Genomic DNA, 14,410 nt, shown 5'->3' with positions numbered 1-14,410 from the left:
TAACCAATACCAAAAAACTGGGATTGTCCCCTGCATATTTTCAGACCATAATGCTTTGAAATTAGGACGAAATCACAAGAAGTTTGGAAGGATTTCAAATACGTGGAGGTTAAGGACCATCCTGCTAAAAGATGAAAGGGTCAACCAGGAAATTAGAGAAGAATTAAAAAGATTCATGGAAACTAATGAGAATGAAGATACAACCATTCAAAATCTTTGGAACACAGCGAAAGCAGTCCTGAGGGGGAAATACATCACAATACAAGCATCCATCCAAAAACTGGAAAGAACTCAAAACAAAAGCTAACCTTGCAGCTAAAGGACCCGGAGAAAAAAAACAGCAAATAGATCCTACACTCAGCAGAAGTAGAGAGTTAATAAAGATTCGAGCAGAACTCAATGAAATAGAGACCAGAAGAACTGTAGAACAGATCAACAAAACCAGGAGTTTGTTCTTTGAAAGAATTAATAAGATAGATTAACCATTAGCCAGCCTTATTAAAAAAAGAGAGAAAAGACTCAAATTAATAAAATCATGAACGAGAAAGGAGAGATCACCAGAAATACCAAGGAAATACAAATGATCTTAAAAACTTGTTACGAGCAGCTTTACGCCAATAAATTAGGCAATCTAGAAGAAATGGACACATTCCTGGAAAGCCACAAACTACCAAAAGTGAACAGAAAGAAATAGAAAACCTGAACAGGCTAATAACCAGGGAGGAAATTGAAGCAGTCATCAAAAACCTCCCAAGACACAAAAGTCCAGGGCCAGATGGCTTCCCAGGGGAATTCTATCAAACGTTTAAAGAAGAAACCATACCTATTCTACTAAAGCTGTTCTGAAAGATAGAAAGAGATGTAATACTTCCAAACTCATTCTATGAGGTCCACATCACCTTTTCCAAAACCAAAGACCCCACCAAAAAGGAGAATTATAGACCAATATCCCTGATGAACATGGATGCAAAAATTCTCAACAAGATACTAGCCAATTGGGATCCCTGGGTGGCGCAGCAGTTTGGCGCCTGCCTTTGGCCCGGGCCGCGATCCTGGAGACCCTGGATCGAATCCCACATAGGGCTCCCGGTGCATGGAGCCTGCTTCTCCCTCTGCCTGTGTCTCTCTCTCTCTCTCTCTCTCTCTCTCTCTCTCTCTCTCTGTGACCATCATAAAAAAATTAAAAAAATAAAAATAAAAAAAAAAGATACTAGCCAATAGGATCCAACAATACATTAAGAAGATTATTCACCCTGACCAAGTGGGATTTATCCCCAGGATGCAAGGCTGGTTCAACACTCGTAAAGCAATCAATGTGATTGATCATATCAGCAAGAGAAAAAACAAGAAACCATATGATCATCTCAATAGATGCAGAGAAAACATTTGACAAATTACAGTATCCATTCCTGATCAAAACTCTTCAGAGTGTAGGGATAGAGGGAACATTCCTCAGCATCTTAAAAGCCATCTATGAAAAGCCCACAGCAAATATCATTCTCAATGGGGAAGCACTGGGAGCCTTTCCTCTAAGATCAGGAACTCGACAGGGATGTCCACTCTCACCACTGCTATTCAACATAGTACTAGAAGTCGTAGCCTCAGCAATCAGGCAACAAAAAGAAATAAAAGGCATCCAAATTGGCAAAGTAGAAGTCAAAGTCTCCCTCTTCACAGATCACATGATACTGTACGTAGAAAACCCAAAAGACTCCACCCCAAGACTGCTAGGACTCATATAGCAATTTGGCAGTGTAGCAGGAGACAAAATCAATGCCCAGAATTCAGTGGCATTTCTATACACTAACAATGAGACTGAATAAAGAGAAATTAAGGAGTCAATCCCATTTACAATTGCACCCAAAAGCATAAGATACCTAGGAATAAACCTAAGCAAAGAGGTAAAGGATCTATACCATAAAAACTACAGAACGCTTCTGAAAGATATTGAGGAAGACACAAAGAGATGGAAAAATATTCTATGCTCATGGTTTGGAAGAATTAATATTATGAAAATGTCAATGTTACCCAGGGCAATTTACATGTTTAATGCAATCCCTATCATAATAACATGGACTTGGGATTCTTGGGTGGCTCAGTGGTTTAGCATCTGCCTTTGGCTCAGGGCATGATCCCTGAGTTCTGGGATCATGTCCCACGTCGGGCTCCCTGCATGGAGCCTGCTTCTCCCTCTGCGTTTATCTCTGTCTCTGTCTCTCTCTCTCTCTCTCTCTGTGTATCTCTCACAAATAAATAAATAAAAACTAAAAAAAAAATACCATGGACTTTCTTCAGAGAGTTAGAACAAATCATCTTAAGATTTGTTTGGAATCAGAAAAGACCTTGCTTGAATAGCCAGGGGAATATTAAAAAAGAACACCAGAGCTGGGGGCATCTCAGTGCCAGATTTCAGGTTGTACTACAAAGCTGTGGTCATCAAGACAGTGTGGTACTGGCACAAAAACAGACACACAGATCAATGGAACAGAATAGAGAATCCAGAAGTGGACCCTCAACTTTATGGTCAACTAATATTCGACAAAGCAGGAACGACTATCCACTGGAAAAAAGACAGTCTCTTAAATAAATGGTGCTGGGAAAATTGGACATCCACATGCAGAAGAATGGAACTAGACCACTCTCTCTCACCATACACAAAGATAAACTTAAAATGGATGAAAAATCTAAATGTGAGACAAGATTCCATCAAAATCCTAGAGGAGAACACAGGCAACACCCTTTTTGAACTGGGCCACAGTAACTTCTTGCAAGATACATCCATGAAGGCAAGAGAAACAAAAGCAAAAATGAATTATTGGGACTTCATCAAGATAAGAAGCTTTTGCACAGCAAAAGAAACAGTCAACAAAACTAAAAGACAACCTACAGAATGGGAGAAGATATTTGCAAATGACCTATCAGATAAAGGGCTAGTATCCAAGATCTATAAAGAACTTATTAAACTCAACAGCAAAGAAACAAACAATCCAATCATGAAATAGGCAAAAGGCATGAACAGAAATCTCAAGAGGAAGACATAGACATGGCCAACAAGCACATGATAAAATGTTCCGCATCACTAGCCATCAGGGAAATACAAATGAAAACCACAATGAGATACCACCTCACACCAGTGAGAATGGGGAAAATTAACAGGGCAGGAAACAACAAATGTTGGAGAGGATGTGGAGAAAGGGGAACCCTCTTGCACTTTTGGTGAGAATGTGAACTGGTGCAGCCACCCTGGAAAACTGTGGCGGTTCCTCAAAGAGTTAAAAATAGACCTGCCCTACGACCCAGCAATTGCACACTGCTGGGGATTTACCCCAAAGATACAGATGCAATGAAACGCCGGGACACCTGCACCCCGATGTTTCTAGCAGCAACGTCCACAATAGCCAAACCGTGGAAGGAGCCTGGGTGTCCATCGAAAGATGAATGGATAAAGAATATGTGGTCTATGTATACAATGGAATATTATTCAGCCATTAGAAACGACAAATACCCACCATTTGCTTCAACGTGGATGGAACTGGAGGGTATTATGCTGAGTAAAATAAGTCAATCGGAGTAGGACAAACATTCTATGGTCTCATTCATTTGGGGAATATAAAACATAGTTAAAGGGAATAAAGGGGAAAGGAGAAAATGTGAGTGAAATATCAGAGAGGGAGACAGAACATGAGAGACTCCTCTAATTCTGAGAAATGAATAAGGGGTGGTGGAAAGGGAGGTGGGTGGGGGGTGACGGGCACTGAGGAGGACACTTGATGGGATGAGCACTGGTGTTATGCAATATGTTGGCAAATTGAACTCCAATAAAAAAAAAAGAACATCTAAAAAAAATACTACATTTGAAAGGGAGTTGTTAGACACACCATTATGGCCATGAACTAGTGAGAAAACTCAACACATACAGTAAAGATTTAAAAGGGTTAGTTTGGATTTAGAAAGGGTTTTTGAGGTCATTTCTTTGAAGAGAGTTGTGATATGCTGTAATGTTTAAAAGGAGATAATTTTCAAATATCTCAAAACAATTATCAAATTCTTTATTTTATTATTTTTTTTAGATTTCATTTACTTATTCATGAGAGACACACAGAGAGAGAGAGGCAGAGACACAGGCAGAGGGAGAAGCAGGCTCCATGCAGGGAGCCTGATGTGGGACCCTGGACTCCGGGATCATGCCCTAGGCCGAATACAGGTGCTAAACCACTGAGCCACCCAGAGATCCCCCCAAATCTCAAATTCTTTAGAAAAAGGATGATTGTACTCATGTAAGAAAACTACAACTTAGAGAAATTGATATTACTGTAAATATTGGAGTTGAGAATATATCCTTAATCCTCTGATTATTACAGTTTAAACATAAGGGGACTAGAGCTGGATATAGTCACATATTACATAATAGAATGTTAGATATGTATAGCATATTTTAATAATTCCTATTACCTTTATTAGATCACTCTAATAATAGCTCAAATTTGATTAAAACTTAATATATGTCCTGATTATGAGTGGGAAAAATTATAGAGGGTGACAAAACATGAGAGACTCCTAACTCTGGGAAATGAACAAAGGGTAGTGGAAGGGGAGGTGGGCAGGGGAATGGGGTCACCAGGTGATAGGCACTGAGGAGGGCACTTGATGAGATGAGCAATGAGTGTTATACTATATGTTGGCAAATCAAATTTCAATAAAAAATATGTATATGTCCTTAGTATATTGAATTGATTTTTTTCAGTACAAACTTTTGCAAGTTTTTTAAAAGATTTTATTTATTTATTTATGAGAGACAGAGAGAGAGAGGGAGGGGGAGAGAGAGAGAGTTAGAGACACAGGCAGAGGGAGAAGCAGACTCCATGCAAGGAGCCGGATGTGGGACTCCATCCTGGATCCCGGAATCACGCCCTGAGCCAAAGGCAGATGCTCAACCACTGAGCCACCCAGGTGTCCCTCAATACAAACTTTTGATATATGCAACAACAACAAAAAATTCAAATAAAAAGATATACTGTGCTCTTAGGAATAGTTTTATTAGATTTCAGGGTATCATAATAAAAAGTGGTTATATGGATATGATTTTTCTTATTGATCTTGTTTTATTTGTTTCTCCCATTTCCCTACATTGAATTATTTTTTAAGACTAATTTTTAGAACAATTTTAGGTTTACAGCAAAACTGAGAGGAAGGTACAGAGATACTCTCTTGTTCCCACACAAGCACAATCTCCTGTATTACCAACAATCCCCCACCAGAGTGGGACTTTGTCATAATTGATAAACCTACATTGACACATCATTGTCTCCCAGTTCATACTTTATATTAGACTTACCTGAAAAAGCCCCAAATACTTGGAGATTAAACAAACATTTTTAAATAACACATCTTAAGAGAAACTGAAAAATATTTTGAACTAAATGAAAATGAAAATACAACATAAAAATTTGCAGGTTACAGCAAAAGCAGTACTTAGATGGAAATGTATTGCATTGAAGGGTTATGGTCTTATGGTATAAAATTACTGATTGTAATGTTAAGACAGCTGGACTCCTGTAACATGTAAAAAGTTTTTTTGTATTTTTTCTTTTCTTTTTGTTTTTAGATATGTGTAAATCGTGAATGTCTAGAAGCAAGGATGCTTAGAGCTCAATTAAGGTTTTGTTCAGAGGGGTGCGGAGAACACGGAGTAAGTAAGCACAAAATTAATGTTTCCTCAAATCACATCTATCTTGGACTCTTTTTAGCATCGTTTAATTTACTCAAAATTTATTATGTTTCTTTTATTTGAAAGTCCCTGTTGTATCTCACTTCAATGTGGAGTTAAATTAGGTTACTAAATTTGTAACCAAAGGTAGTATGAGAACATTGTATGGAATTAAATTGTTGATGACCTTAACAGAATTATTCTAATGCCAGCTACTTATCAGAGGCATTAAATATTCCAATGAATACATTCATCTGTTCAATAAGAGAAGATAATTATGCCATAATTTGTGTGTCTGCAAATATATGCAGTAAGGGAAAACTATTGGTTTCGTTCTCCTTTTTTAACAGACTTTTTTTTTTTAAATAGTTTTAAGTTCATAGCAAAATTAAGAAGAAAGTATAGAGGCTTCCTATATACTTCCTAACCCCAATACACAAAGCCTCTCCCACTATCAAAATTCTCCACCAGAGTGGTACTCTAAGTGTATCTTCTTTGTGGGCTATGTGTACCATGCTGTTGTGACAGTCATGTTTGCCTTAGCCCAGCCAACTACAATGACCTGCTTTGCCTACTGTTGGCTCACTGAGCAGGGTTTTGTCCCCCCCATTAAGAGATCTGAGGCCACCACAGGTTCACTGGTGGGCAGGGTTGGCAGTCAGACTTAGATGCTAAAATCAGTCTCTGAGCTACAACTGTGGGTGCACTGACTGGCGAGGTTTGCTCCCTACATCATCAACTGAGAGGCTTTTGTTGGTGGGTGGGACTGGCTGGCTGACTAGACAACTGCAGTTAGCTACTTTGCCACAGTTGCAAGCCTGCCAAATGGCCGATCTTGCTCCCAGTGCAGCCATCTAAGAGGCCTGGCTGGAGAGATCATGGGTGTGGTGGTGTGTGTGGTTATCTACCCCTCTCTCCAGGGCAGAAGTCACTCTGGAGTCACTCATTCCTGCTGGGGCTGCTTGTGGGTATGGCAGGGCAGGAGCTGCTTTGGAGGGATATCTGCCATAATATGCAGGTCAGATGGGGCAGGTGTGATGGGGGATGTGGAGACAGGGCATGCAGTGCTAGCAAGATAGATGGAGAAAGCACTGGCTCCAGCAGGCGTCAGCTATGTAAGCTGGGAGATGGCAGGGGGGCGGAGAGAAATGGTGTCCACCAGCAGTTTTGTTCCTGGAGATATCTACTAAAGATCCTCTCCCACTCCAGTGCATGCTTTGATATTAATAAATAAACCTTCTTCATGTATACCCCAGGCACTTTTCAAACTATTTCTTCTGTGCTGTGTCATAGGTGGAGTTATTTATTATGCTGACTCTTCAAGGGTGGGGACTCAGTTTCCTATTGTCCTCTAACTCTCCCTAGTTAAACCCTGCTGATTTTAAAAGCTCCTAAATTTCAGTTCCACCAGTTTTCAAAGCTAGATATTATGGGGACTCATCTCAGTGCAGATCCCTGGTGCCTGGGATGCCTGGGGTGCCTAGAAGTGATCCTCTCACTTATTTGTACTTGGGGTGTTCCTCTTGTTTGTAGTTAGTCTCACTGGGGATTTAGTTCCCAACTGCATCTCTCCCCTCCTACACTTTTCAATGTAGTCTCCTCTCTGTGGTGGGACATCTGTTCTGCCAGTCTTCAGATCATTTTCAGAATTAGTTCCATATGTATTGCTGTTATCTCCATGTGTCTATGGGGTGAGATGAGCTCAGGATCCTCCTACTCCACCATCTTTCCTGAACTTCTATTATTTCTTTAAATAGACTTTCTGTCCCCTTTCCTCACCTTCTTCTGGAATTCCAGTTATTCTAATATCTATGTTTGATGATTTCCCATTAGATCATGTGTGTTTTCTTCACTCTTTTTCATTCTTCTTTCTTTGTTCTACTCTGGGTTAGTTAAAAGTTCCTATCTCTAGATCTGTTTGTTCTCTCCTGCTGCAGATGCTCTCTATTGTATTTTTCTTGTCATTTATTACATTCTGTATCTCCAGAATTTGTTTAGCTCTTTTTTATGATTTCTCTTTGTTAAATTCCTCAAAACAGCTAAATTGAAATTTTTTTTCAGTTAAATTGACAAATTCTCTGATTTGAGTTCAATAGCTGGATTATTATTGTTATTTTTTGGTAATAGCATGTTAAGAGGATTCTTCATGTTCGTTGGAGTTTTATGTTGCTGTTTTCACATTTGAAGTAGTCACCTCCTTAAATCTTTACTAGTTGTCTTCAGATGGGAGATATAATTCACTGGTCTTATATCTGGGTCTTTCCACAACCCTATATAGATATACTTGCTCCACATTTCTTGCACCCTCTTGTGGCAGGATTCTTAAACTGGTATGTCTTCTCTCTTACAACACACCAAGCCAGCTGCTGGAAACCTCTCTCTTATTTTCTGGAGGTGTGCTACAGCTTGAGTTTCTGATTTCTTTCTTGTCCAAGGATCCTGGCCTCATTTTCTGAGGGTACGTGCTGTCTACCAGAGCTTATTGCTGCCAAACTCAGGAATTCACACAGGAGGAGGCTGCAGAGTCTGAGGGAGTTGTGGAGTTAGCATTTGGGATGTTGTGGGTGCCCCTGGATTAGGTAAGGGGGGAATCTTTGAGTGAGAATCTCCCAGCAATTTGTAGGCAGGCTTCCTATTGGAGTAATGAAAGCATATAGCATGCCCTTTGCCCTTTGATATTCTTATCTGCTCTTTGCTGATTTCCTCCTTCCCCTCAGTTATAGAGATTCCTGCCTCAATACTCTGGGTGTTGTGGCAGAGAAATGGATTTCTCCAGCTGTGTCCTGCACAGTGGGTTAGCTGAGGGCTTACTCACCACTTTCCCTTTTCTCTGTTGAGAGGTCACTGCTGGCTAGTTCAGTCCTGTACTATGTGCCATTGGGGGAGGGACGGCACTGGTAGTTATTCTTACCCTCTCCAGTACATCCGAACAATTTTTATTTATTTAATTTTATTTATTTAATTTTATTATTTAATTTTATTTTATTGGGGTGCGTCAAAGGAATGCAGGAATCTATTTTTGAGAAACTATTCCTGGGAACACTTCTGCAATGCTATCTTTTCCTTAGGTTTCTGCCCACATCAGCACTCTCTAGGTTTTCTCCAACTGCATAAGAAGAACTGAGTCTTCTTCCCTGGCTCCTTCTGATTCCACAGCCCATAGTGAGGTCTGTTTGCCTATTACCTGATGCATAAGTGGGCAAGACTCCTTCTAGGTCCCTTGGTGTGTAGGTCTTGGTTCCGTAATTCTCATAGAGATATTATTCATGGATGGATGCTGAAATTTACTTGTTATAATGGGGAACCAAAGGAGGGAGGTTTTTTTTAACTGCTTAACTTTAAAATTTTTATTTAAATTCAATTAACATATAATGTATCATTGGTTTCAGAGGTAGTTAGTGGTTCATTGGTCTTATATACTACCCAGGGCTCATTACATCACATGCCCCCCTCAATACCCATCACCCAGTTACCCCATCTTCCCAACTCCCACCCTCTAGCGACCCTAAGTTTGTTTCCTATGATTAAGAGTCTCTTATGGTTTGTCTCCCTCTCTGATTTCATCTTGTTTTATTTTTCCTTTCTTCCCTTAAGATCCTGTTTTGTTTCTTAAATTCCATATGAGTGAGATCATATGATTGTCCTTCTCCTATTGACTTATTTCACTTAGCATAATATCCTCTAGTTCTATCCATGTCCTTGCAAATGGCAAAATTTCATTCTTTTTGATGGCCAAATAATATTTCATTGTATATATGCACCACATCTTCTTTATCCATTCAACTGTTGATGGACACCTGGCCTCTCTCCGTAGTTTGGCTATTGTGGACATTGCTGCTATAAACATTGAGGTGCATGTTCCCCTTTGAATCACTATGTTTGTATCCTTTGGATAAATACCTAGTAGTACAATTGCTGGACTGTAGGGTAGTTCTCAAATTCTTCAAACTTTTGAGGAACTTCCATACTATTTTTCAAAGGGGCTGCAGCAGCTTGCATTCCCACCAACAGTGTACGATGGTTCCTCTTTCTCCACATCCTCCTCACCAATATCTGTTGTTCCTTGACTTGTTCATTTTAGCCCTCTGACTGGTGTGAAGTGGTATCTCATTGTGGTTTGATTTATATTTCCCTGATGCTGAGTTGAGGTTGAGAATTTTCTCATGTGTCTGTTGGCCATTTGTATGTCTTTTTTGGAGAAATGTCGGTTCATGTCTTCTGCCCATTTTTTGATTGGATTATTTGTTATTTGGGTGGTGAGTTTGATAAATTCTTTATAGATTTTTGGATAGTTGCCCTTTATCTGATAAGACATTTGCAGATATCTTCTCCCATTCTCTAGGTTGCCTTTTGGTTTTGTTGATAGTTTCCTTTGCTGTGCAGAAGCTTTTTATCTTGATGAAGTCCCAATAGTTCATTTTTGCCTTTGTTGTGTGTCTAGCAAGAAGTTGCTGTGGCCTAGATCAAAGAGGTTATTGCCTGTGTTTTCCTCTAGGATTTTAATGGATTCCTGTCCGAAAGGGGGAGTTCTTATTCCACCATAATGATTTTGTCAAACCGAAAGCTCATTTTATTTCTTCCTTCCCAATACTTATATCTTTTATTTTCTTATCAATATTATGTTGCAAAGAGGGACTTTCTTGTCTTGTTCCTGATCTTACTGGAAAAGCTTTAATATAAAGTTAACCACCAGGTTTTTTAAAAAAGAGATTATCAATTTGAGGAAGATTCCCTCTGTATATAGCTTTCTGATGGTCTTTTATCATTACTGGATGTTCAATTTTGTTAAATAATTTTCTGCAGTTATTGATATGATCATGTGATTTTTCTTTTTTAGCTGTTGATATATGATGGATTACATTAATTGATTTTCCAATGTTGAACTATCCTTGCATAGTTGAAATAAAACTCTCTTGCTCATGGTATATAATATTTCTTATACAATAATGGAATTAATTTCCTAATTTTTTGTTGATTTTTTACATCAATTTTCATGAGAGCTATTAGTCTATAGTTTTCTTATAATAGCTTTGTCTTTGGTATTAAGGGTAATTCTGTTCTCATAAAATGCTTTAAGAATTATTCACTCTAATTCTAAGTTCTGAAAGAGATTATAGGAAATTGGTATGATTTTTTCCTTAAATGTCTGGTAAAATTCACTAGTTAACCTAACTGGACTTGTGCTTTCTGTTTTGGAAGACTAGTAATTATTGATTTAATTTCTTTTTTAAAAATGCCTTCAAAACCCCTGCTCAAATTGCCTAGTTTTTTTTAAAACAGTTACCAAATTATACTTTTTAAATTTTATCTTACATTATTTTATTTTAAAAATATTATTCAAGTATAATTAACATACAGCATTATATTAGTTTCAGGTGTACAATATAATGATTCAACAATTCTATGTATTACTCAGTGATCATCACAATAAGTGTACTCTGAATCCCCTTCACTTATTTTACCCAACCCTATGCACCTCCCATCTGGCAACTACCAGTTTGTTCTCTATATCTAAGAGTCTATTTTTTGTTTCTCTTTTTTCTTATACTGTCTTCTTTATTGGCTATTGCATCAATAAACATAGGGGTGCAGATATGTTTTTGAATTAGTGCTTTTGTTTTCTTTGGGTAAATAGCCAGTAGTAGAATTATTAGATCATATAGTATTTCCATTTATAATCTTTTGAGGAACCTCCATATTGTTCTCCATAGTAGATGTACTAATTTACATTCCCACCAATAGTATACCAGGTTCTTTTTCTCCGCAGCATCACCAACACTTACTATTTCCTGTGTTTTTGATTCTAGACATTCTGACTGGTATAAGATGATATCTCGTTTTAGTTTTGATTTGCATTTCCCTGATGGCTAATGATGTTGAGCATATTTTCATGTGTATTTAGCCACCTATATGTCTTCTTTGGAAAAATTTCCATTCATGTCCTCTGTTCATTTAATTGGATTTTTTTTCTTTTTTGATGTTGAGTCGTATTAGTTCTTTATATATTTTGGATATGTTATAGCCCTTTATCAAATATGCCATTTGGAAATGTCTTCTCTCATTCTTTAGGTTGCCTTTATGTTTTCTTGATGGTTTCCTTTGCTGTGCAGAAGCTTTTTATTTTGGTGTAGTCCCAATAGTTGATTTTTGCTTTTGCTTTCCTTGCTGTAGGAGACATACATATGTAGAAGTTGCTTTGTCCAGTGTCAAAGAGATTACTGCCTCTGTTCTCTTCTAGGGTTTGTATGGTTCTAGGTTCCAAATTTAGACCTTTAATCCATTTTGAGTTTATTTTTGTGTATGGTGCAACGAACTTCTCCAGTTTTGTTATTTTCACGTAGCTGGCCAGTCTTCCCAGCACCAATTATTGAAGAGACCATCTTTTCCCAATTGTATATTCTTGCCTCCTCTATTATAGATTATTGGCCATTTAAGGGTGGGTTTATTTTGGTCACTCTATTCTGTTCTATTGATCTACATGTCTATTTTTGTACTAGTACTGTACTGTTTTGATTACTACAGCTTTGTAGTATATCTTCATATCTGGGGTTCGGATAACTTCAGCTTCATTCTTCTTTCTCAACATTGCATTGGCTGTTCAGAGTCTTTTGTATTCTGCACCAATTTTAGTATTATTGGTTCTAATTCTGTGAAAAATGTCACTTGCATTTTTTTGAGAATTGCATTGAATTTGTAGATTGCTTTGGATAGTATGGATACTTTAAGAACATTCAGTCTTCTAACCCATGACCATGGACTATCTTTCCTTTTTTTTGTGTTGTCTTCAATTTCTTTCATCAGTATTTCTTTTTTTTTATTGTTAATGTATGAGTTTATTTTTTAGAATTTCATATCTAGTCTATCTATATGTCTATCATTTTTAAAATAAATTTATTTTTTATTGGTGTTCAATTTGCCAACATATAGAATACCACCCAGTGCTCATCCCATCAGTGCCCACCTCAGTGCCCATCACCCAGTCACCCCCACCCCCTGCCCACCTCCCCTTCTACCACCCCTAGTTCGTTTCCCAGAGTTAGGAGTCTTTCATGTTCTGTTTCCCTTTCTGATATTTCCCACTTATTTTTTCTCCTTTCCCCTTTATTCCCTTTCACTATTTTTTATATTCCCCAGATTAATGAGACCATATAATGTTTGTCCTTCTCCGATTGACTTATTTCACTCAGCATAATACCCTCCAGTTCCATCAGTATTTCCTCAGAGTATTAGGTCTCTCACCAACTTTATTAAGTTTATTCCTAGATTTTTTTTTGGGGGGGTATAATTGTCATGGGATTGTTTTTTTAATTGCTCTTTCTGCTACCTGGTTATTAGTATAAAAACACAACTGATTTCTAGGTATTAATTTTATATTCTACAGTTTCCTGAATTCATTTATTCATTCAAATAGTTTTTTGGTGGAGTCTTCAGGGTGCTATACATATAGTATTCTGTTATCTGCAAATAGTGACAGTTTAACTTCTTCCTTACCAATATGGATACCTTCTTGGTTTTTTCTTGTCTGATTACTGTGACTGAAATTTCCAGTACTATGTTGAATAAAAGTAGTGAAAGTGGACATCCTTGTCTTGTTCAAAATCTCTTGGTTTTTCAACATTGAGTATGATGTTAACTACGAGTTGATAGTTTTTATGATGAACTGATACTGAATATTAGATGCTTTTTCTTCATTTATTGAGATGATCATATGATTTTTATCTTTCATTTTGTTAATGTGGTATCAGATTGATTAATTTGGGAATATTGAACCATCCTTGCATCCCCAGAATAAACCCCACTTAGCCATGCTGAAGGAATTTTTAAATGTATTGTTTGCTAATATTTTGTTGAGAATTTTTGCATCTATGTCCATGAGAGGTATTGGGCAATAGTTCTCTCTTTCTCTCCATCTCCCTCTCTCTCTCTCTTTTTTTGTATCGTCTGTGCCTGGTTTTTTTTTTGTTTGTTTGTTTGTTTTTTTTTTTTTTTTTTTTTTCTGTTAAAGTGATGCTGGCCTCATTGTATTTAGAAGCTTTCCTTCCTCTTGTAATTTTGTAATACTTTGAGGAGAATAGACATTAGTCAATGTCTAACTGAATTTATTAATGTTTTCTGTTTATTACTATTGTTCTTTGTTCCTATTTATGTCTTCCACTGTTTTCCTGTTTTTGTGATTCTAGTTGAGCCTTTTGTATGATGATGTTTTCTATCCTTGCTTAGCATATCAGTTATACTTCTTAGTTTACTTATTATTTGCCCTACTATTTGCATAATACATTTACAACTAATCTAAGTGAAGCTTCAAATAATACTGTATTACTAGTAGTGTAAGTAACCTTATAATAAAATAATCTATATCTTCTTTCCCAACCTTTATATCATGCTGTGATTCATAGTACTTACACAGAAGTATATATGCTTGTTGTTATCATTACTTTGAATAATCTAGTATATGTTAGATTAATTAAGAAGAACAATAAAAGTTTTTATTTTATGTTCACTTACTCTATCCTTAATGCTTTTGTTTCTTCATGTATGATGCAATTTGTATAGTTTTCCTTTTCTGATAAATTCCTTTTATAATTTCTGCCATTGGCATGTCTGCTCCTGACAAATTTCTCAATTTTTGTTTGTCTGAGAGAGTCTATTTCTTTTTTCTTTTGAAGAATATTTTTACAGGATACAAATTCTAGTTTGGTGACT

The 14,410-nt window shown here is 37.2% G+C and overlaps 1 protein-coding gene across 13 annotated transcripts in view; it reads left to right on the top strand.

The window, feature by feature from the left end:
• The window catches only part of ADAM32 (ADAM metallopeptidase domain 32), a 182,315-nt gene that overhangs the window by 133,032 nt on the left and 34,873 nt on the right, over positions 1–14,410 (top strand). For 9 of the 13 annotated variants that reach the window (XR_007402624.1, XR_003130885.3, XM_025434901.3 and 6 more), the window contains one exon: positions 5,606–5,689. Coding sequence is in view for 9 of the 13 variants with exons in the window: in XM_025434901.3 (XP_025290686.1) it covers positions 5,606–5,689 (84 nt within the window). In the remaining 4 variants the exon portion in view is untranslated. Of the gene's footprint in view, positions 1–5,605; positions 5,694–14,410 lie in introns of all 13 variants that reach the window. The other 4 variants (XR_007402626.1, XR_007402625.1, XM_049094841.1 and 1 more) reach the window with 1 other exon arrangement.

This window comes from Canis lupus, chromosome 16 (genome assembly GCF_003254725.2).
Source record: "Canis lupus dingo isolate Sandy chromosome 16, ASM325472v2, whole genome shotgun sequence".
Lineage (NCBI taxonomy): Eukaryota > Metazoa > Chordata > Mammalia > Carnivora > Canidae > Canis > Canis lupus.
This window is presented reverse-complemented; position numbering and strand designations above follow the sequence as displayed.